This window comes from Vespa velutina, chromosome 3, assembly GCF_912470025.1.
Source record: "Vespa velutina chromosome 3, iVesVel2.1, whole genome shotgun sequence".
Taxonomy (NCBI): domain Eukaryota; kingdom Metazoa; phylum Arthropoda; class Insecta; order Hymenoptera; family Vespidae; genus Vespa; species Vespa velutina.
Window position 1 is genome coordinate 5,109,644 of NC_062190.1, and position 25,429 is coordinate 5,135,072.

Genomic DNA, 25,429 nt, shown 5'->3' on the forward strand with positions numbered 1-25,429 from the left:
CTTATGCACGTGGATTTTTTCATAAAAGAAATTCTTTCATTCTGATATTAAATCTACATAGTTCTTTGTTCAATTAATTTAAAAAATTTGTAATATAAAGGGAAGAGAAAACATATACGCGCACGCACGCCTAAAATCGTAAATAAAGTGATCGCGAAAAAGCGTATCGATTCTTCTCACCGCTCTCTCCGTAATTCATAGCCCAATTTAAGCATAGGTGTACCATAACGGCATACATACGTCATATTATTACATTGATACGACTTTGTAAGTATTAATAGCCGTATAAGCTCGCTTATATCGTTTCGTTTATAACTCGCTCAGACGTCGACCTTCGAAATAAATCCTTTCCAGAAAATCGGCCAGTCGATTTTTCTTACATATACATAGGTGCGAATTAATGTGAATCAACGTAAAATAAATTTTGAAAGTAAAGGTGAAGAAAAAAGAAAAAAAGATACGAGATAGACAAAGAAATCAGTCAGATTATTGTCGATTCGATAATTTTCGAATTTGATTCGATCAAACAAAAAATAAAAAAACGAATAGAGAAATAGACGCATACGGATTAAAGAAAAATTTGATATCAGCGAGGAGAAGCCATTTAGTATGAAAGTGGTACGTTAGGAAAATAGAATAGAGAAAAGAAGAAAATAAAAAAAGATAAGGTGAAAAGAAAGAAAATAAAAGAGAGAGAAAGAGAGAGAGAGAGAGAGAGAAAGAGAGAGAGAAAGAGAGAGAGAGAGAGAGAGAGAAAGAGAGAGATGGCGTTTTATCGCGAGGCGTACGTTTGTATTGGACAATAATAACTGGCAAAGAAGGATGATGAATTAATTAGCGATGAAAAGAGTGTTGGCTTCAAAATAACCCCTCGCCAATCTTTCACGGCGATTATTTTAAATGTAAAATTTTTTTCGTTTTTCGTCTTAGCCGTCTTTATTTGATTTTTTTCTTTAGATTGAAAATATTCCTTGTAAAACTTTTCATATAAGTTATAACAATTTTTTAATTATTCTTTATTGTTTTATTCTTTTTTTCTCAGAACGCGAACCTTACGATACAAGGACCGACACTCTTTTCCCAATATAATAAACGAAATTATTACATTTTTTAGAGTACTCTGGATTCTATGTTGGCAAAAAAGAGAGAGAGAGAAAGAAAAAGAGAGAGAGAGAGAGAGAGAGAGAGAGAGAGAAAGTTTGAAAGAAATAAAACGGAGAGAAAGGGAGAGTGCGTGTGAAAGAGTTAGGATGTGTGAACATAACATAAATTCGTGAGAGCATGATCATGAATCGAAAGGGAAGAATGGAATTTGTATAAATGTGTCTATCGCGAAGCACGTTTTACCAAATAAAACTGGAATACTGCATGCCTAGAAATACTATAGCTCTATACATGTAGGTATTAAATTAGGTATTAGCGTGAAAGCAAAACATCTATGTTTATATAATGTAACAAATCTTCGAAATATGAATGCAATTAAATAAATGTATGTAAAGTTTACAACGATCGTTTAGTGCCACATATATTATCTTTTTGTTTCATTTTCAAAATTTTTAATTCATTAAAATAATATCAATCAACTCCTGAATGTGAGCAACCATTACATTGTCGGTAATCGTGGTAAACGAATATTATTAGTAGTAGTAAAGAAATCTCTATTGGTATGAAGCGCATTATCTTATGAAGTTGGAAAGAAATCTATATTATCGACATCTATTTGTAATCATCAAAAAAAGTTTTATCATTTGAGTCAACAATATTAATTCTAAATATAAATTACCATCGTAGAAATTTTTTCTTTATTATATACTTACCTTTTATCGATATTTATTTTGGATTAAAATAGTTTAAGGAGAATGGTAGATACAAAAAAAAAAAAAAGAAAAAGAAGATAAATATTCTATCGTTGAAATAAATTATTAGAGAAACACGTGGTATACTGTAATATTTTATTCGATAAATCGTGATAATGTGTATGTTTTGCACATTCGTTGCGTATACAAATATATTTTCAATGACAGTTCATCGTATCGATGAACATCGGCATCGGCATTTTAAGGACACGGTAAGAGGATTATTAGATGATATCGATGACATTATTTGTTTCTAAGGTGTTCAACGCGATAATTTACGTATGTATTTATATATATATATATATATATATATATATATATATATATATATATATAAAAGATTTGTCTCGTCGAATATATTATGAATTATCGTACGCATTAGAAAAGTTTACCTTCATAGTTTGAAAGGAATTGGATTGATCTAGATATGTATATAATTTGACGATAACGACGCAATTTTAACTTAACTTTTTTGTTTTTCGCATATCGCAGAGATACTTTGTGGTTACATAAATTATACTTATTAGTTTCTAATCCAACATTGATTTTTGATAGAATATTAATTAACGTTTGAAATAAATAAAAGACGATAATACGATGTTCTTAAAAAGAAATAAAGAAAGAAAAAGAGAAAGATAGAAATAGAAAAAAAATAATTTGTTATTTGCTCTCAGCCAATATCTTTCGAATGTTTTAACAGAAAAATGTAAAACATTGATTATCTAATTTACATAAAATAATAAATTAATTAATAGGAAATCAGTACCGATTTGAGATTATTTGTTGTTCCTTATGCATTGATTATTTTGAATTGAAACTGAATTTTCGTAGATTCATACATATGTATGTATTTGGATACGTTCTCCATGCAATGTTGATTTTAGGCAAATCTCTCGATACTATTCACGAAGATTATAATCTAGCATAGAGGAACGTTCTATTATCGTAAACTCAATACCAATCGAACTTACAACTGTGTTATCGAAAGATAAAATTCACGAGTTAATTTATCAAAATTTATGCTCGCGAAAAAAAGTTTTTGAAAAATCGCATGTTAAGTTTTTCCATAAAATTCCATCCTATTTCTTATTGATGTTCCTCGATGAAAGAGATAAAGAGTTCCTTGATATATCGTCGAAAGCTTTGACATTACTCTCGAACCAGATTCGATTTTCGTAGGTCGACGAGTTGGAAACTACTAGCCCCTCGAGTCCTCTATCTCTCTATCTCTATCTCTCTCTCTCTCTCTCTTTCTCTTTCTCTCTAGAGTGGTTAATTTGGAAGTCTTCACAGGAGGACCTAACGCGGCTCTAATTCAGAAACAACCGAGGGTCAAACCGATACTAACGTAGAGTTAAACCGTAGCTAATCTAAGCTCTAATCCATTCCTGAATTAGAGAGAGAAAAGGAGAGAGACAAAGAGAGAAAGAGAGAAAGAGAAAGAGAGAAAGAGAAAGAGAAAGAGAAAGAGAGAGAGAGAGAAAAAGAGAAGTGGCACTGGCTCAAACTCAGAGTTCAACCGATTAATTACAACGATCTTTGAAGAAAGTAAATAGAACTTTTCTCATTGTGAAACGTAACAAGCTATAGTACCGTAAACCTATACGTATGGTATTGTATATATATATACACACACACACACATATATATATATATATATATTGTATATGTACAGTTACATTTGATCCACGAATCATAAATGTCACGCGAGCGTTTGTTAAAAATATAAAGAAGAAAATTGCGTGTTCGTTATGAAAAGATACGTTAACGAACGCAAGATGCGCTGAAGCAAAGGAAAATTTCTCTCTCTCTTTCTCTTTCTCTCTCTCTCTTTCTTTACTTCTCTCTTTCTTTCTTTCTTTTTTTCTCTCTTTTTCTAACTATCTATCTACCTATCTATCTATCTATCTATCTATCTATCTATCCATCCATCCATCTTTTCCCTTTTTCAGTTCACTCGTTCACTCGTTATCAGAATATCCAAGCTATGCAGTGACTTTTCCTATACAGGAAACATCGTTAGGCGGTTAGATTTCTTCTTCGGCAGCGTCTTCCGAAACGAAACTCGTTTCTTCCATTTTTTATTATTCCTTTTATTCCGATAATCCACAATTGAAAATCGCCTTATTCGTACTATCTTCTGCAGTATCTATTTAATCATTTTTAATATAAATAAGATTAATCTTCACGTTCTCGATGCATTCTTCCTCCACGTCGCAGGGGTTGGTACTTTCCGTTCGGTATGATTCAAGGCCGTTTGACTTTTGAAGCATTTCCGACACGTTAATCGCCAAAATGCTAACCTGAAGTCGGCCGAGTAAAATGCGTAGATGAATGGATTTATCGCTGAATTTATCCAACCTAAGATAGAGAAACATCAAAAGAAACGAATCGTAAATTTACGTTCGTTTCTTTTTTTCATAATACATAGTTTAAGTGAAAAAGTTACGATTATTCTGGTGAGAAGAAGGGAGGAGTATCGTTAAGAGGCACGAATCGATCGTTGAAGATGTATTGCTCTTTGAACGGCAAAAGTTCACCAATAAAATTGTTGCCTGCACTGGCGACGTAGTGAGAAAAGTTTTTATCGTATTTCAGAAAGAAATACTTCCTCCTTCTCACGAGTGTTGCCGACGTGCGCCTCACGATCTTTTCTGCATAGATATATAGAAACCAGAGTACGTATATATGTATGTATGTATTGTGTTTATCTACGTATCTACTTTCTCTTTCTCTCTCTGTCTCTCTCTCTCTCTCCTCTCTCTCTTTCTCTCTCTCTCTCTCTTTTCCTGTATTTCTTTTTCTTCCTTCTTCCTATTTATTCTTTTCTTTTTTCATTTTTTTTTGTATTATATATTTATATATAATAATAAAATAATATAATAAAAAAGAAATATATATATATATATACATTATATATATATATATATTTATATATATATTTACATCTATTATTATCCCGAATGAGATTATTTTCATAAATATTACATTGAAAAAGTTGTACTATGAAATCCTATGGTAAAATGTAAGGATTTATAAATAATGCATCGTTATGCTTACTCTTATTTTTTCCTTTTTTTTTGTCTCTGTTTCACTGTTTTCATATAAAATGTAAGTTTGCTTTTTCCTGCCCCTCGAGCAACCTTCATAGATTATCGAGGAAAACGAACGATTTCGATAGCAAGGAAATTCGATGGATTGTATAAAAGAAGACTACGCGACACACGTTTCGCTTCAAATCCTCACAGGAATTCTTAGAACGTTCTACCACCATCAAAGTTCGAGCGAAGGTTTTGATAAAAATTGCATTTCCTGATAAGTAGAACGGTAGTACACGAATTCTAACTTTGTACTTCGCTTATGTATATAAGTATATAAGAGAAAACACGGTGAGATATGTGATTCAGGATATACACACATACGTATATTTATCTACATAGATAGATGTACAATATATTTTAAAATATAATTTCTTTTCAATCTTTTATTTGCCTATAACGAAAAATTGATATCTCATTCTTGTTTATAGATTCACAAAGAAAGCAAAGAATATCAAAATAGACGAGAATCGTGAAATAGAAATACAGAAATGATAATTTATGTAAAGGCCTCTCAAATGGACTACTCAATTACTGATTTTAAGAACGTCACCAGAAAAAAACAGACAAAAGAGAGAGAGAGAGAGAGAGAGAGAGAGAGAGAGAGAGAGAGAGAAGAGAACGAAATTCATTCGTACGTATGATTGTCGGTACCTAGCCACGTTAGTGCCGGCATCAGGATATCCGGTGGTTCCATCGGGACGAACGGAGTGGCAAGATAGAGAGTGAAGAATGGTAACCAGCAAGCCACGAAACCGCCCACTACTACTGCCAATGTGCCAGCGGTTTTCGTTTCCTTCGCTACCCTGTTGATGCAGCTCTGCTGATGACCTCGAATTATACCCACTTTCTTGCAACTGCTTGTAGTTTCACCCTCGTTCGACGTCCTTTCGCAAGTATCACTATCCACCGTACACTCCAAACGACGAATCTTCATGCTCTTTGTACGTTCGATCTATGTAAAAATCATGTAGGCATATAAATCAAGTTTATAACAGTTCTTTTTCCTCTTCATATAAATTAATAAAATTATTTTTGGGAATAGATTTTTGTAAATTTGATTTTTTGAATTATTTCTTATTTATTATTGAATTAATTATAATAAAAAAAAATTAAATATATTATAGATATTATAAACAATTTTTTAAATATTACTAACAACGAAAACTAGGATAAAAGCAGAAATGCTTCGAATCATCGATCGGATATCGCGTGATGTACAACGAACCGTATTAGCACACTTCAGCACGTATCAAAGATGTAGAGAAGGAAGTAACGAATATAACACGCTACGTTAGATGGGAACGATCGTTAAATATTTTCCAGGACGTCGAAATTTATTCGGAACTTTCATAAATTGGTTGTGTAAGTTTATGGAAATAAATGCAACTACTATTATGAAAATGTATAATATTTCCGGAACGATCAGGAAAATTATTTTGATCGAAATGTGATGGAAAAAATAAATCATAAATTATTTGAAAATATTACCGGTGCATTTCGAGTTTGTCGACGAGTTTTTTCAGAGTCACTGGTCTCCAAATTTCTGTGTCGACTAGCTATAACGCAGGAAATCCTTCCGTATACATAAAGCATGACTAACATTGGTAAGAAGAAAGACCCGCAGGCGGAGAATATGACGTAAGAGGAGTCCATGTTGTAGGAACACTTTTTGCTATCGCGATTAGTTGCCCGTGGGAAACAGCCAAGAAGAGGTGGGCTCGTAATCGCACCTGCTAGTATCCAGACAGCTACTATCATTAAACCAGCCAATCTCTTACTTCTTCGTCTTCGGCTGTAGATTAATGGTTGAGTCACCGCGAGATACCTTCAAAATGATACACTTGTGAAGCGGTAATGAGATCATACGAATATACGTATATAACAAAATAATTTATTAAAAGGATTTGATTCAAAACAGTAATAATAATTAGATTAAATAACAGTAATAATAACAAGATTAACCAGATGAAAATTAATTATAATTAATTACATTTACTTATTAATTTAATTCTTTTAAAATGTCTGGAAACTTTGATATCACTTTTTTAATCCCTTTATGGGATTACTAATTCTTCAATATAAACTTGTATTACATGATTGTTCAAGCCAAAGGTGTCTTGAAAAATTTCTTAATCATCAACGGCGCTAATTAACGTCATTATCGACGAAATCTCCGACGAAAACTTCAACCATTTACAATAATTTATTTCAAATATAAAATCCATATATAAAACCATTTACGATAATTTATTTCAAATTTCAGGGTGATCAAACTGGAAAGGATAAAGTTATTTTATTCGTTATACACGATAATCCTTGAGAAATACTATTTTCAGGAAAAAAATCTACTTCAAATCACAAATTGATCTTATAAACATTTTATCGATTGCACAATCGCATAGACTCGTATTAAAGTTGGAATTTGGCCAATTTTAGAATCAATTTTCCAATGGAATGTACGATAAAAAGATTAAAATATAGTATCCCTAAAAGGCCAAACTGTTAAATTATTGCCAAACTTAAATGGATATCCGAAGAAAGTGAATTCACGTGAGTATAATAAATATAATATGTATAACGAAACAGAAACAAATATTCAATTCTGCGAGAGCCGTGTGCAACGACCACAAATTTGAGCCACGAAAAGCAATCGAATACGAATGTATCCGTAGCTTTTCTTATTTAACAGGACACTTTTCACAGCGGCTTTAATCTGTAGCTTGATAACTTTTGACGCAAAGAAATGAGAGTAAAACCGTGAAAGTGACACATGCGAAAAATCACAAGACGAGAGATCATATACTCTTATCGTAGAATGTGAGTAAGATGAAAGATGAGAAAAGTGAGGAGAGGAAAGGAGAAGGTAAAAATCTATCGTACATGGACTATGCGGAAAATGAACTTTTCGATAATCTCGTTAAACTTATGTGACGAGATTCGCTACTACGTACATAGGATCTTACCTGTCTATAGATATCGCACACAACGATAGTATACTAGCTGTGCAGAGAAGAATGTCCAAGGACACCCAAGAGTCGCATAGGATTTCACCCAATTCCCAGCTTCCGCCGTTCAACTTGTCCATACGACATAATAGTAATGTGAAAAGACAGAATGCAACGAAAACAAAAAGAGAGAAAGAGAGAGAGAAAGAGAAAGAGAGAGAGAGATGGTATTGTCAAGACGAATTCTAGTTTCTCGTTTGATAGCCGAATTGAACATTCGTAAGAACGTGTTGGTTGTCCAAGGAGAAAGGAATAATACATGACATCGATTGAATTCAATTTCTGGAAAATCTTTTGCTTGTCCTGGATAAAGCTTGATACGTCTTACGACTCAGAACTTATATCCCTATATATGCTTCTTTCATAGAAAAAGAAATATTACTTTTTTCCTAATGATATAGGTATCCTCGAAATGTAATGAAATATTTCAAATCAATCGGATGCTTCCTATTTTTGTATTTGCTTGAAAAAAAGGATCCATATATTTCTATTAAATATCATATGTGCATTCCTTTCTCCGGAGATCACAAACCGCGGACTGAATTTAAATCGGCAAATTGAAATTTATCTTCCTGTTATCTATTTTTATTTTCATTTTTAACGATAATTTCAATATTTTCCACGATAAAAATTGGAAGAGTGGCAGTTCAATGAAAATGCGATCGTGCATGAAAATAATTAAAAAAGAGAAAAAGGTTTGGTAATTATTATAATATTACGCGCTATTACATTTCATTATGCTTTATGTTGTTTTATATCTTTAATATAATCACATCCACCCATATTATACTTTAATGTATGTATCTGTAATATCATGTTCGGGCATGAATGGATCATAACAAAAGAGAGAGAGAGAGAGAGAGAGAGAGGGAGAGGGAAAGATTTATTATGTCTGCTCTCAGCATTTATTAAATTTATTGAAAAGTATTCTGGAAGCGTTCTTTGTATTTTGAAACGTTTCGATTTTGCTTTATATCTCTATTTTTTATACAATATTGAATGACTATGAAATTTATAGAGATACCTTGAAATTTTTTTAAAAAGTATAACTGTTTCAAAGTTATGCAGAAGTAAAACTTCTCACTGTGATGTGGCTAAGATGCACTAACTCCTTGAAAACTTAGCTTCGATATTTGTTCAGTGCGAAACTTCGCTATCGGGAACGAACCAATTTTTATGTTAGAATTTCGAGATGAATAATATGAAAGAGAGAGAGAGAGAGAGAGAGAGAGAGAGAGAGAGAGAGAGAGAGATTTGGAAATAAGCAAATAGAATAAGACGAATGTGTTTTCTTGGATTTTTCCAGACGAAAGGAAAGATTTTTATTTTCTCGATTATTATCCTCATCAAAGAATATTCTTAATTAAAAGAATTTTCGAATGAAAATATTCGAAGGATTGAAAGCCCGAAATCCCTGACGTTCTGTCGTGTACACACGAAGAACGTCCTAATTTTCTAGACTAATTGTGGATGTTCAAGATCGTCTCGATTGGATCGCGTTGATGAGCTCCATTATATTCCACGTCGAACTCCAATCTAAATGTAAAATCACCATTCGTTACCTCGGACGACGATCGCCGATTTTACCTTCAGAGTATTAACTACGTAGAAGGTGTCCGCGATTGATGAACTTAATTTCGAAGAAGGTTCATCGAGTATCAATTGGGAAATGCTCAATCGATCATAAAACTATAACCGAAACTGTTGAATCTAAACGAGGTAGTATTCGTCCATCAACGATTAATTGATCGTCAAAAGAACGAAATTCGAATAGATTATAATATTTGAAAATATTCCTGAACCAAATAAATATCAACTTTCAAAGGATATTCGTTCTTTATTAAAACGAATATGTACGTTTATTAATTTCTTTTCCTTCATTTTTTTATTTTTATTGATAATAAAAAAAAGAAGGAAATTAATATACTCGAAAAGAAAAAATGAAAAAAGAAAACGAAGATATATCGATTAGTAACAGATCAGACAAAATTAATATATATATATATATATATATATATATATATATATATTATTATTATTATTATTATTTCATGATTACTAATCGTTATAGGAAAGAATTAGCTCTCAATAACAATCAATTCCTTTGCAAGATGAGACAAGACAAAACAGCGAAATTAAAATTATGAAAAATGTAAGAATTGGTGAAGCATATCAATGATGTTCGCGCGACTGACATGAATTATATGCGACGAGGGCACTTGCCCGCCATTCACTGATTACCAATTAAGCTTGACGCAATGTCGACGAGGCAGAAGAGACGTTGCATACCTCTCTCTCTCTCTCTCTCTCTCTCTCTCTCTCTCTCTCTCTCTCTTTCCTCCTCTTTCCCTCTTGATCGTTATATATATATATATATACATACACATATACTGGTATGTTCTTCAGCTTAACATAGACATACCTGTAGCAGTACAGCCGGTGGCATTACAGCCAAACCGACCAATAAATCCGCGGCGGCCAGACTGGATACGAAACAATTAGTAACGGACCTTAGTCGTCTCGTCGTAATTACCGCTGCTATCACCAGTGTGTTGCCGACCTACAATGGAAATACGTACAATACTGTTTACGCGGAATTCCAATTTTCATAGGATGGAAAAGATAATTGACAAGAAACAGGGATAGATTTAACTGGATGAAGATAGAAAAGGTATTGTTGCCATTTCGTTCGTGTGAGTTTGCCTGCTGGCGAACGAAGCTTCGAAATTGTTTTGTTTTTTTCTTCAACGAATAGAGGAAAAAAAGAAAAGAGAACAGAGAAAAAGAGAAAACGGAACATAATATAAAAAGCTTTAAAGAGCTTTCACTTTCTTTAGTTAAGGAAAGAAGAAAATAATTAGTGAACGTAAAAAGGTATTCAATGATTTATCTTTTTCTTTGGATTATTCGCGTAAAGTTATTAAAAAAGCACATTTATTTTAAAGTAAAAAAGTTCGGAGTGATATTTTTTTACTTCTTAGTTTAGTAATAAATATTTCTAACGAATAATACATAGGAAGTATCAAATATTTGCCGATTCATGAGAGAGAGAGAGAGAGAGAGAGAGAGAGAGAGAGAGAGGAGAAAAAAGCGTCGCCTTAGAAAAAAAGAAAGAGAGAAACACAAAATAAAAAGAAAAGCTTAATCCATTGTTGCAAATATTTACGATAGAAAAACTTAACGAGATTATTTGTATGAAATCACCTATAAATCAACGATTTAAATTCTTCGGTCATTCCCGTTCGTCGATATAGAGAATCAAGTCATACGTGAAATACCAATTTTCACTCGAGAGACTTAATTTATTGATATTCGTTAAAAACAACGAGACGAGCATAAATGAAGATGAGGATAAGAGGAGGAGAAAAATCGCAAAAGACATCAGAGAATTGCTTACTATAGTGACGACGATCAGCATGCAGAACAGAACAGCCAGCACGAGATCTGTCCAATTGGCTAGATAATATTCCGTTTGCGTATCGCGTTCATCCGTCGGTACTGTTCGATTCCATTGATAAACGTCCCCATGGTAATCAGCCGTTTGATTCGCCATGACGCTTATCCACGATCCATTGACGACGATTTCTGTTCACCGGTTCGTACGTTTCCGGACATCGTTAGGATTTCTGAAAGTACGTCAAATATAACAACGTCAAATAATTCTATTCGATCTCGTCGAATTTATTAATGAATCGTTTTTCATTTCGTTTAACTTTCTTTATTTTTTATTTTTTTATTATTATTATTCATATATATTTCCTATTTATTTTTATTTTAATTCCATCCGTTTTTTTGTTTGTGAATTCGTTAGAATAACGAACAAAAGCTTAATTCGTAATATCGGTTCGATATTCGTATACGTAACATACGATATTTATGGAATCCAAGACGGACTTATTATACGTAAACCGTGTATTGGCCCAAATAAAAATCTATTGTTTATTCAAATTAACTTGCTTGTAATGGAATTAAAAGCTGTATTCGAATGTAACTCCTATAAAGTAACAAGCGATTTTTTGTAACTAATTTCTAGTTTCAATTGTTTCAAATCGAAAATTCGGTATGTTCGTTGGAATTGGATAAATATGCAGTTATATATATATATATATATATATATATATATATATATATATATGTACATCGCCGCCGGAAGAAAATCGAAATCGAATCGATTTAGGTAGTTGTTTAAAATTGGCTAGCGTGTCCTTCGTATATTTTCACAATTTTAAGAGGCCTCGTGGTTGAGATATCTTCGTTTGCATATGCACAGCTTGCAAAAGGTTTACATATTTACGATCACTTTATTCTATTACTGGAAAGGTAAGATAGGGGACACGAAAGGAAGAGAAAGTTGTGAGGAAAAGTGTATGCAAGAGGTAAGAAAAAGAAAGAAGAAATTGAAGGAAGATAGAATGAAGAAGGGGTAGCAAAAAGGCAAAAGGTTACTTGCGTAGTAGAGTTCCTGTTTGCATACGTAAATATACATACATACGCTATTTCTTACGGAAAAGTTGTCTGAAACGTAATACGAATGAAAGTAGATGGATATACACATATGTACATATACATAGTGTATCTTAATATATATATATATATATAGTAAGAAAGAATCTTTTTTAATTACAAAGTTAACACCACAAAAGATCGTATGAGAAATATATTTTATATGAGCTTCATTTATAAAAATCCTAAATATATAAATATATTTAATTTCTCACGGATATCAATTTACTAAATATCGAGCGCATTTTATTTTTATGTAATCCCCGATGACAAAGAAACGACCATCATGCCCTACGTCGTTGAGCAGACGATTAATTTACAACCCACTGAAAATGAAGCACAATGAAGTCGAGAGAAGGTGGTTGGTCCGAGTTGGCACGAATTTGCTATAAAATATAGAATGCTTCCGGACAGAAGGTGAATTTTCTCTGCCGTGAATTTAATTATCTGGAAGCAATGGTGAAAGAGAAGAGGAAGAGAGAGAGAGAGAGAGAGAGAGAGAGAGAGAGAGAGAAAGAGAGAAGAAGAAAGAGAAAAAGAGACAGAAAAAAAGAGACGGAACAAGAATGAAGAAAAAAAAACCAAAAGTAAGCAGCAACGAATAAGGATAATAATAAATTACTCATCTGCCACAAATTCGTAGATACGTTTTGCGCATGTGGTGCCAAGTGAAAAGCAGAAACAGAGGCTTCGTGATATCGTAATTAAAATTAATCTTTCGATTTATGAGTTGGTTCAAGCGAATTCTCGGTAATCCCTTAGAGAACGTCAGTCAAACGTTAGAAATTTTTTAAGATAGACTAGAACACGTACGTTATAAATATTTCATACTTCACAACTATCACGACTATAAATAATTTCTGGTCGGATCATAATTAATTTCATTAATCGGATTTAATTGTACACAAACACACACACACACACACACACACACACATATATACATACATTCATATGCATATCCATTATGTAAAAAGTCTTCCTACTGAACGTGCTCTCGCGTAAGATCGTTTCATAAAGAGCGATCGATTCGTTGTTGGACTGCTCATTAATTCGTGAACCCATTGAGATGTGAAGTTCTACCGCCCTATTATAACGGGTGTACTGATTAAACAAAATAACGTGGAACTTATGAATTCTCTATATCAGCACATTTTCAAGCCTTGATTTTTTTCTTATTTCTTTTTTTTTCCCCCCCTAGAATATGAAAATTCTTAAAAAGAATTTCTATAGATCTTTTGTATCTATAATCTATCTTCCTTCTATTATATATTAATGAATGGCAAAATTTATTTTATCGGAGGAACTAATGATAAAAGTTATTCTGTGCCAGTAGTTTCCCGAGTGAATCTGAACGAGTTAATATACCTTCAGCTAATGGCGCAAAATGATTAATAGTTTCGCAAGATTGTCGAGTAAATTTAAACATATACACATATATCAAGATTAGCCCAAGAGTAAAGTAGTACTGCCGTTAGTCTACATCTGGTCTTAGTATTATAACACATTACTGTTTGGTCATTGGCTTGTAGCGTATATGAATATTGTTCTTCCATGACATTTTGAAAGTTAGTTTAATAACGTTAGGAGAACTCACTGTTCATAGAGTTAACAGTGTGATTAAAGAGAAAGATAGAAGAGAAATAGAAATTGTCAATTCAGATGTCTTAAGAGAGTACACATCGTTAAGACTTCGTCTACGATGTTGCGTTAATAAGAAGGTTAAGTAACTTCTTGTTGAAGTAACTTCAAATTTTATTGACTTCAAAGGAAACGTCGACTCAAAAACTTGTTTTATTTAATTTTGCTTAATTTATACCTTGACTATTTCCATCTTCGATTCGAAGATGTTTTTTCTACTTTTTTACTTAACAATTATTAAAAAATTTTTCATTCTTCCAAGAAAGGAAACGAATATTTTGTGAAGGATAACGTGAAAGTAAGACGAATTACCATAGATATGGATAGATCTGTGTATGCATCTGTGTTCTCTGATCTCTCGTAGTTTGTTTTGCACGAGAAAGAGATCCATAGAAAACGTTTGAATAGGACGAAGTTCGCTTTTCAAGTATCAATTAATAGAAATCTCTTTTTTCCTTTGACTTAGTTTGAAATAATGTCAAAGAAAAAGATGTTGAGAGGAGAAGAGAGAGAAAGAGATAGAGAGACAGACAGAAGCTACGTTCATTTGTAACGCTGGCATACTATCTTGAACGTATCTTGTGGTTATCTTGCGTCTAGTCACGTTTGAGAAGTACTCTACAGAATAACATTGTATTCATCCGCCTGGATGCATAATAAGAACGCTATAAAATGAGAGGAAAGGAGACGAAAGAGTAAAAATAAGGGAGAAAAAAAAATGTAGCTGAAAGAGAAAAAAAGATGAAACGCGCTCGCTCGCGAAGGACTAGTGTTGTAAAATAGTGTCAAGTCAGTAAGTATCACGAGAGAAAACGTGAAGAGCCGTAAAGGTATAATATGTAAAAAAGTCGATATAAATAACATCATGATAACTTATTTCATATTTTTATTAATTAATTAATTAAAAATATTGCCGATCTTACCTATGGTTTTTTACATGTTTTAATTCTTCACGAAGAAATCTAAAATCGTCACAACGAAAATTAAAATTTAAAACTATGATTTTCATTGGTAAATGGCGAGAGGAAAAAAGAAGAAGAAAGAAAAAATAGGGTGAATAGGAGAAATCATCATCTATATTTTCCAGAAATTTTGTTTACTGACATGAGAAGTAATCCAGAAAGTGTGGCGAATCGATGAATCGATGATAGAGAAATTCTTGAGCACGAGTCGCTGATATAAAGGGTGATGGAAAGTATAAGCGGTTCACTTATAAATAATGTGTGCTTTGGAGGGTGGTTCTGCCCGATGCTAGATAGTTGATGCAAGGAGAATGGTTTACAATATATAAAACGTGTCTCATGAAATTGGAACGAAGTTCGTTGAAGGATAGAATGATACGATGCTATCGGGAAATTGCGAAAAATCGCTAACGATCGATAGAAACGGAGCGAAAAAAAGAGAAAGAATAACCATTGGTTGCATCGAAAACAATCGTAGTATATGTGTGTATGTGTTTGTATATGTACGTACGCATATATGTATGTATTTATGTATGTATGTATATATGCGTATATATATATATATATATATATATATATATATATATTTCGTTTTTTTTTCAAAGAGATGACGAATTTTTACAAAGAATTTTCTCTTATTTTGATTTTGATATACGTACATACACAGAAACGTATATAATCCACTAGAGATTTTCGATCTATTTTATTGGTCTCACTTATTTATCTCTTCCACTTTTCCTATTTCAGTTTTTCAGTTTTCCTTTTTCTCTCTCTCTCTCTCTCTCTCTCTCTCTCTATTTCTCTTTCTCTCTCACTCTCACTCTCTTGCTTCAAAATTTATTTTTAAATCGATATCTACTTATCTGTAAAGAGATCGTTACATATCAGTCTATCCTTTCGGAAGAATATATTCTTCCTGGATTTTCTTCTCTAGTAAATTTCTACAAGTCGACTCGATAAACTTTTTCTTCAGAATGAATGTGGTGGTACCCGTAAGATAAGCTAAGAGAGAATAGAAGATAGACAAGTAGATACTAACGAGACCGCGGAAGCAAAAATTTCAGAAATATTTTAAGCTCTTTTATATATTTATATAGTATATAGTATTAGAAATAAATATTGTAATATAACGAAAATATTATAGAAGTAAAAGATTTCATAAAGTAAAATATCTCGTGTTTTATTATTCCGTGAAAACATTTTGAAAACTTTTATCATTAATATCTTTTTCATAGATTTCACAGAAAACATTACTAGTTTTGTGTGCCAAGCTATTTTCGTTACTAATTTTATGTATTCAACGTTCTTGAATATTTGTACATTATTCTCTATAAATATCTCTTTGAGGGAAGTTAGTAATAGTTTAGTTAACCACACGAAATTGAATGACTCTTCAAATGTTTGCAGTTTCGTGCTTAGATACTATAACGCATTAGTTAGGAAATCGTTGGGATCGTCTGATAACTAGAATTATCGAGGAGTACAATGCAATAAGTCTATTTTTTAGACTTATTGTTAGCGAACCGAACTATGTAAAGATGGATAGCCTTGAAAGTAATCATTGAGAATAATAACTAGAAAGACAAAAGAGATGAGAATGACGTCAAAACTGAATCGATAAGAACAAATAAAATGATATATTTCGACAAAATAAATATTCGACATATTATCTTTAATCATTATTATTATTATTATTAATATTAATTGTTCAAAACAATTGTATTAATAAAAGTAAAAAATTTTACATGCGAACAAAGAGCGAAATTTTTTTTTTCACTAGTACTTCTTATTATTAATACTCCTACTATTATTCTTTGAGATCGATTATCTTTATTGGTTAACAGATCTTAAACTCGATTAAACAGTTACGTGAAGTATTAGTTTTCAGTGGAGCAGAGAATTGATGAGAACTTTCTGACTTTTCTGAAATTTCGAGCTGTATGGAAAAGTCTTTTATGCTGTGTTCATTCTATGCAACGTAACAACATTAGCTTTTTCGATTCGAAGGAATATAAGAGCATCGATGTGTATGTATGTTACGAGTAAATAATATATATGTGTTGAAGTACATAATCTATATATATATATATATATATATATATATATATATATATGCTCAAAAAGATTTAAATTTGTCTGAAAGAAAATTTAATCATTTACAATATGACTGTATTATAATGAGAGAATAATAGTTTATATTATAATGATCAAGCATAAATTATCATATGTTGTAAAACACGTTTAAAGTCATTAGTTTTCAGAAATAAATTTGAAATTAACAACAATTAGCACAAAACTACATCTTGAAATTCTTTATTAGCGAACTAGAATATTTTCTTGATTTTTGTCATATCTAAATACGTTCATATAAAATAAAAAGAAACTGTTTTTTTAAGCGAGATAAATTTAATAATTTTATAAGTGTCTTTTCTCAAAGAGGAGAAAGCAAACATGATTGATTTGAAAGAAAAACAAAAAATATTCCAGTCAACTTCATTTCACAATATAAATTATATTTAGAATATAATATAAATAATATAATATTTAGAATATATAATATAAAGAATATATATATATATATATATATATATATATGTGTGTAATATCTCTGAGATTTAGCTCAAGTTTATGGAAATCTTAGTTCTCTTTCTCTCTCTCTCTCTCTCTCTCTCTCTCTCTCTCTCTTTCTATCTCTCTCTCTCTCTCTTTCTACTGCCAAACGTTACGATGTAGTTATATTGAGATTATTCGGATATGCTAATTAACTGGGTAGCTTCCTCTCGCTTCCTTTTCCTGTCAAATCTCCTTTATTCCTTCTCTAGAATGTTCCTCTAAAATTAGATAACACATTTCTCAAAGCTCTGTTGTTTTTAGACACGTAAGATCTAACGATTTTCGTAAAAGCTTTATCTCAAATTTTCTATTGATACGTAAAACAATTCAAATTTAACGAGTGTGTGAAGTAACATTTATTCATAGAGTATTATAAAATATCATAATTCGTATTAAAAGTTTTTTCTGTGTATTTCGATCGAATCTCGCAGGAAGTTCATTTTACTTTATTTTTCGAATACATAAACAATAAGTTCCAACTATGGTTAACTTGATTCTGTAGTGATTTATTGAATCTGCTGAATCAACGATCATTGATCTTAATTCGTTAATCCTTTCTCGCAAATTTCTAATGATAGTTATTCAAATATCTAATATCGACATTATGGAAATATTAACTTTAATGGCTGAAAATCGAGAACATTCAAATCTAACATTAATCTTTTTTTATTCGATAGAAATACTAAGAGGATTTAATATTCAGAAAATGAACCAAGAGCGAATATTAGATTCCTAGCTGAACGATTAGCCTTTATCGATGATAACTCCCAAACGGATATCACTCCGTTTCGTAATTAGTTTTCGTAGAAACTGTACCTTCGTGTTGGCCGACATGTAACTATTCGCCCAGCACGTTTATTAAAGCCAGTTAGTAAGACTTATTGACATAGAGATTAATGAGAAAATCTTTCGTTTTGAATCCTTCCATTATTTATAAGTTGCCCCAATATACCAATTCTTATTTCCAGAGTGTACTTTCCTCATGATTTCTTTTTTAATAACTTTGATCAAATAATTATACAATCATTCACAAAATCAGTCTTTTTCGAATTTTATTAAATCGCTTCGATAGAAGAAGTGAAGTTTAATAAATACATGTAAAGCTGATTTACGCTAGAGTATTCAATCCATTTTTAATTTATAGAACAGCATTATTCGACGTTATCTTTGTTACCTTCTTCAAAATCTATTAAAAAATTTTATATCCGCTTTGTTGCCTTATCTTCGTCATTTTAATCTTTATTTCATAATTTTTATTAAAAATAAAAACTTTCTGTCTCTCTCTCTCTCTTTCTTTTTTAAATTTTATACTAACCATTGTCCAAGAATCGTTATCAATTCCTATTGTAAAGTTTACATCATCATTTGTAATATTTTTTTCTCAATATGTGATTGTTCTCAATTCGAGTGTTCTTATTCAGAAATTCAATCTGTCGGTGGTATTTCGATATGCCTGGCGCCGCTACAACTGGGAAAGGCACTAACCACTTCTTAAAGTTCTTATCTCTCTTGCTTGCCTTTTCATTCCTTCCTTATTTGAGCTCAGAATACGACCAGCGAACTATTCATATTCCTTATCCTCGTAACTGCTTTAACTATTTTCCCAGCTTTTCATCTTTACTGTACTATTATATTCTCTGACAATATACCGTAAAAAGAAAAACGAGAACTTTTTCAACTTCACGTTTGATTGTCAGAAAATTGAAGATCGTTGATAAAAGCACTTGTATTTTCGATAACTCTAAATGAAATATTTAAAATTTTCATATCTCTCTCTCTCTCTCTCTCTCTCTCTCTCTCTCCTCTCCTCTCTCGTCTCTCCTCTCTCTCTCTCTCTGTTCGTCTTTGTCGAAATACATCGAAAGTTGACGATAGAATATTTATTATAAAGAGTTAATACGTAACATTAAATTTTTTTTATTATTGCTAACGGAAGAGTAATTAAAAACCTCGTTCTTATTATATCTCTTTACGGACAAAACGTAGATGATTTACGAGCATGAAAAATAATATGTTTCAAATACTCTTTATTCTAAAAGATGTATTCGTGCGATATTGAGATAAGTTTATTCAAGAGATCTTGTTGAACATACAATGTCGAGGGTTAATATATTCACGAGTAAACTTAACAGACCTTCTAAAGATTTTCAATATTGTTACATTTATAGTTCGAAAGAAGGAGATGATATCATGTACATCGTTTATTATAAAAAATATATATCTCTTTATTATAACAATAATAAAAATGATACGCGCTCGACGCCAAAAGATTTGTTTTAATCCGACTTAGTGACAAAGGAATTTTACTTTTATCTAAAATCGTCGAGGTAAGCGAAAAGAGTACCCAATTTGCGATTGAAATCTCGAAAAGCGTCATTACTTTTCTCTTGAAGGAAAACTCCGTTGAAATTTCGTAATACAATTCGCCGGAAATTTCGTCGTTTCAGGCTTCTTCCTGTCTCTAAGAAAAGACAATTCACAGAACAGATGTAAATCCAATAGTATTCATAAACTCCTTCCGTAAAAACATAAAATCCATATAGTTGAATGTGGTGTTTTACAAATGGACGTTTGATGGATACATGCTATGTTTGACAAACATAATTTTCCTTTCGATAAAATTCTACTATGATGGATTAAATGAAATTTCATGATACATTATAATAATTTACTACGAGATCCAATAGACGGAGAGAAAGTTATGCTTATAGAGATACATACATCTATTTCATAATGCGAGTCCACTTATGTATAAATCGTACCGAAAGAATAATTTCTACTATTGCCAGTAAAAAACACTCTACAATATATCTATAATTTATTACAAGCGAAATATTTGCTCTCTTCTTTTCAATCTAGCCCTTGTTCCAAACGTACTAACGTAATTCCCCTTTTGCCTTTTTGCAAATGCAGCAAGATATGTGTTGATTTCAAGATATAACTTTAAGGGATATACACATTACATACATTTTTTTCCAATGCATTTACCACATATCTGCTATCCAGATCATTTGAATATAATTAATCTTCGATCTTAAATGTTATCCTAGCCTGTTAATGAACATTTAATGACAAACGATTTTGTTTTCTACAGGATGATACTTTTTATTAAATTCTTCATCTGAGCTCCTTCATCTCTCTCTGCTCTCATCTCTCTCTCTCTCTCGCATCTCTCTCTCTCTCTCTCTCTGTCTATCTGTCTCTCTTTTACTTTCCTAATTTTTCTTAGAACAGATTAGATAAAAGAAAAAAAGAGAAGAAAAAAAGTGCTATTCAACTATCGAATATTCTAAATGTTCGACAGTGTAAGTAAAGGTGTTCTACTTTCGAAACAGACAGTATCTTGGGGAGAAATATCAGCGTTTCTTCTTTGAAGCAAGCGCTTCTTTCGTCCTTGAGTCAGTCTCGGAAGCACTTTCGACGGAGTTACTTTGAGAAAGGAAAAAGAAAGAGAGAGAGAGAGAGAGAGAGAGAGGAGAGGAAAGAAAGTCGAGATTGTCATGGATGTACTAACCTCGAGGTGTTATCCAGTGCTTTACGAACTTATACGATATATCTGAAAATATCTTTAAGTTAAACGGTATTGTCAAGAAAGTTGTATGCGGCAGTGTGGTATACAAACCTAAATATACAAAAGATTTGCCATCTGGTAATACGTATAATAGATAAGAGCACAGTTACATATTTATAGGACAAACTTCAGTTTTCTTGTTAAGAGAAGAGAATATATGTATAGCAAGCGGTTCTCTCATAATGTATCTCAACATTGAATTTCACACACCAGCTGGCATGAAAGATTATCAAGGGATAATCTACTTACGCCCCATTGTCCTCGACTTTGAAGTTGCGTCTACGAAATACGAACACCACTACTTTTGAAGCTTTCTTTCGAGCGTATTATTAAAAAGGAAGGAGAAAAAAAAAAACATTGTTTGTGAGATATTTCCTTCCGTACGTTGTCATTCTATTGAATAAAAGTATACCATGAAAAAGATAGAAGGATGAAAATGTTTGGAATATTTTTCCCTCAGCAATCGAACGCAAAATTGTAAGAGCTAGTATTTTCTATTTCGTTGGTAGGAAATTACACGGCCTGATGATAAGCCTGAGAGATACTGATAAAGCGTGAAATTGAATTTTCGATCAATCGGATTTAAGATATAGTAATATTGAAAGAGAGAAAGATACTTTATATTATTAAATATAATCCAACGCGTTTATTATTTTACATACATGCTCTTAACATTTATAAAACTTTTTGTTATCTAAAAAAGGTCACGTCTCTCTCTCTCTCTTTATCTCTCATCTTTCTCATCTCTTCTCTTCACTCTCTCTCTCCTCTCTCTCTCTACTTCTCTCATTTTTTTTATTCTGAACGTGGGTTTCACGGCATGGAATTGGATCACAATTCGATCTATATAGCTTGCGTGACAGTAGTACGAGCGGCGAGTTCTCGTACGACGCCATCCCGACGTGACCAGATTAAACCTTTGAATTGTACCGTGTAAAGTACACTAGCCGCGTTGCAGCGCTCGTATTTGCTTCGTGACTGGCGGTCGATGCACAAGACCAACCGGCAAACTATTTGTAGAAAAATATCGAATCTTACCGAGGTTTCCTATGCAAATAACTTTTATCGGAAAAATTCTTTTCATCGCTAACGAAATAGTCGTTCCTTTGTAATCATAAAGAATCAAGAAAAATCCTTTTCCCTTTTTTATTTAAAAATATATCTCAACTTTTTGACCTGACTTTTATTCTTATCCTTAAAATTTTATAATCATCGTTTTTAACAGAAGATTATTTTGATTTATTAACTTCTCTTCGCCTCTACCTCTATTAATTATTATCATCGTAGTTATTTGAATTTGTTCATCTTACCAATGTCAACAGCAATAACATTTGCGTACACTGCATCGCGGTGTTCTCTATGTTCGCTACTATATTTCACATTTCCATTACATGGTACATGCACATACATAGACATATACACTTATATATCCACGTAACTGTCGCAGATAGTTAAATTTACGAGTAGATATACTTACCCACGCACGTCCGAAGCTACAACATAGTACGTTTACGTATAATCATTGTTTTCGAGCGGACTATTGAGATTCATTTCCTAATTTAAATGTTAAATTCTGTTTGCTCGTTTGTAATAGTTTTTAATGATTCCATATATTCTTTTTTTCTGAGTGATGTTTCTGAACATGAGAGAAGAGAAAAAAAGAAAAGGAGAGGTCGAGGCGCAGCATTTTTTAAATTTCCATAAGGCATTAACGCTGTGGAACGCTTAGAGTCTCTCCTACATTTTAATAAGAACAGATTTATCAAGGAGATGCGACAGTTGTGGATTCTATAAAAGTAAAAATAAGAAAAGAAAAAAAAGAGGGGAGAAAGAAGAAAGAAAGAAATAAAAAGGGAATATTTAGTAACTTTACAGTGCTACACACCACCGAGAAGGAATGAGAAATAATGACAAAGAATTTACTCTATGTATGTGTAACTATAATTTAGATCGTATAAACAATGTACATACATTAATTATACCTGAACCTGTAATATATAAATATATATATATATATATAATATATAATATATATTTACGTAGTATATGCATATATGTAAATAAAGATTGCTAGAACGATGAAACTGGAACGGTTCCAGTTTCAATGATCCCGTTACCTCTTCGGAAAATTTTCGGAGGAAGATTCTGTCGGCCTCTTCTAGCAGACTTTAAGAGAATTAAACATTCCTTTTTTATGTGGCATCGTACGCAACGAATGGTGAAAAGTACTCCTATATATATATTATTCGTTTTACCTTAATCAACATTTCAATATTGATTGATTGTCTCTTATTAAGTAAAAAAGAGATAATGAAAAATAACATTATTAATATAAAAAACTTATATATATATATATATATGTTTGTAATTTCTCAAAAACGTTCACTATTATTGCTTGATGGTGATAGAGAATGAAAATAAAATGAGAATGAAATTTTGTATAATTGCTCTTTATGATCCGACAGAAAGTTTTGGTTATTTAACTTGCGGAAAGTTCAGGCCGCTTAACTACAATATAAAATCACATATGATCTGAAATAATGCAATATTTGATATTTACTTAGAAAATAGAAAATACAAAAATATTTTTTATACCTTACCTGTCCGTCATGCTTAATGGTAAGAATATACTTGTTTAAGAATATTTTCAATGAGGACAAATAAATTATATGGAGTCAAGAGCGAAAGTGGACGGAGTGGTGTGCTAAGTAGTAACACGCTGTTGGAATTTGAGCTAGGATAGTTATGAGATAGCATAGAAATACTGGAGAAGTTCACTCAGCCATCGCGAGGTCATACCATCCTGCTAAATCGTGCGAAGCATTTCTCTGTTTCGTTATCCATGATCCGTCAGCCATAGCTCGACGTTGCCATGGCTTATCACCGTCACGAATAAACGCTCGATTTAGATTCGATACGGCTTAACGTGACTACCCTGACATCCATCAGCAATACATGTTTCAATGATTCTTTTCTATTTTAGTGATTTTTTATTTTTGAAGAGAAAGATCAAAAAAGAGAAAATGTGAATTCATAATTGCACATGTTTTTAATTAATTAACGTAATAAGGCTAATAAGATTAAATTGGAAAAATTAAACATCTCAAATTTTATTTCAATATGTCTAAAGCATTTTACGCCACTGCCAAGAACCGTCAGACATTACGTTTTATCGCGAAAAAAACTCTCTTCTGCCCTGCCTTCTCTCTCTCTCTCTCTCTCTCTCTCTCTCTCTCTCTCTCCCTTCATTTCTATCTCTCTTTTTCTGTCTCTTTTCTGTCCGTCGCTCTCTATGTTGAAACCAAAAAAGAAATTTTCCATTGGATTTTTTGGCAGATTTTCGACCAAATGCTTCTAATTCCATTTTCGAAAATCTATGTAATTTAGAGTGTCCATTGGAATGTAAAATGATGGATAGTCTCGTGTTTAAAATCTTGATGATACGTTTGATAGGATATAATTAGAAAATGTGATAATAAGATGTAATCCTTAGACGAAGCGTTATCGTATGAGGGAAGTACTCTAATCGTTGGAATAATTCTGTGCCAATGTGAATGAATAATGCTCGAGGAGGATTGAAAGAATGTCAAGGACGCCATCCTTGAAATATATGTACTCTTCGTGGTAATATAAAACGAGAATGGAATCTGGTGCTCGATTGAAACAAACTGGCTTCTCTGGCACATGTTGGTCTCTTTTTTATTCAGTATCCTTATCGATCCTCTTTTATTTTTAGATGTTTCATTGCCATTAAAATTTCTCGTCTACGCAAACATTTATATCTTATTTTGTCAACGTTAAAGTAACGCTCTGTTAATTTAGCAAACGTCCCTTTGAACGAACTCTGTTACGTATAGGAGACGTCCAGTCTTCAATGTAATTAAAACGAACACGAAAAAAAAAAAAAATAAAGATGAAAAGAAAAAGAAAGATAGGTAAGGAAAAAAATGCACCTCACGGATTTCTCTTTTCAAAGATTGCGATTTATCTAAAGACCTACAGGAAGATATTCTTTTTTTAGATCCAGTCATTCATCGTGGTCGTAGTCGTGATCGTGATCATGATCGTGGTCGTGGTTGTGTTCTTGGTCGTAATCGTGGTCGAGAGATTGATGAATGTTATACCTTCAAAAGTCATGGTCGAATCAATATAAAACTGCCGAAAATAGGGCAAAAGA

At 32.1% G+C, this 25,429-nt stretch overlaps 1 protein-coding gene across 4 annotated transcripts in view; it reads right to left on the reverse strand.

Moving 5' to 3' along the window:
• Positions 1-2,205: 2,205 nt before the first annotated feature.
• The window catches only part of LOC124947772 (tyramine receptor 1-like), a 43,192-nt gene continuing 19,968 nt past the window's right edge, over positions 2,206-25,429 (reverse strand). For 2 of the 4 annotated variants that reach the window (XM_047490374.1, XM_047490375.1), the window contains exons 2-8: positions 11,360-11,588; positions 10,385-10,522; positions 7,921-8,033; positions 6,446-6,782; positions 5,609-5,909; positions 4,306-4,510; positions 4,075-4,217 (exon numbers count right to left, since the gene is read on the reverse strand). In XM_047490374.1, the coding sequence (XP_047346330.1) occupies positions 4,308-4,510; positions 5,609-5,909; positions 6,446-6,782; positions 7,921-8,033; positions 10,385-10,522; positions 11,360-11,515 (1,248 nt within the window). In that variant the 5' untranslated portion in view covers positions 11,516-11,588 and the 3' untranslated portion in view covers positions 4,075-4,217; positions 4,306-4,307. Of the gene's footprint in view, positions 4,218-4,305; positions 4,511-5,608; positions 5,910-6,445; positions 6,783-7,920; positions 8,034-10,384; positions 10,523-11,359; positions 11,589-25,429 lie in introns of all 4 variants that reach the window. The other 2 variants (XM_047490376.1, XM_047490377.1) reach the window with 2 other exon arrangements.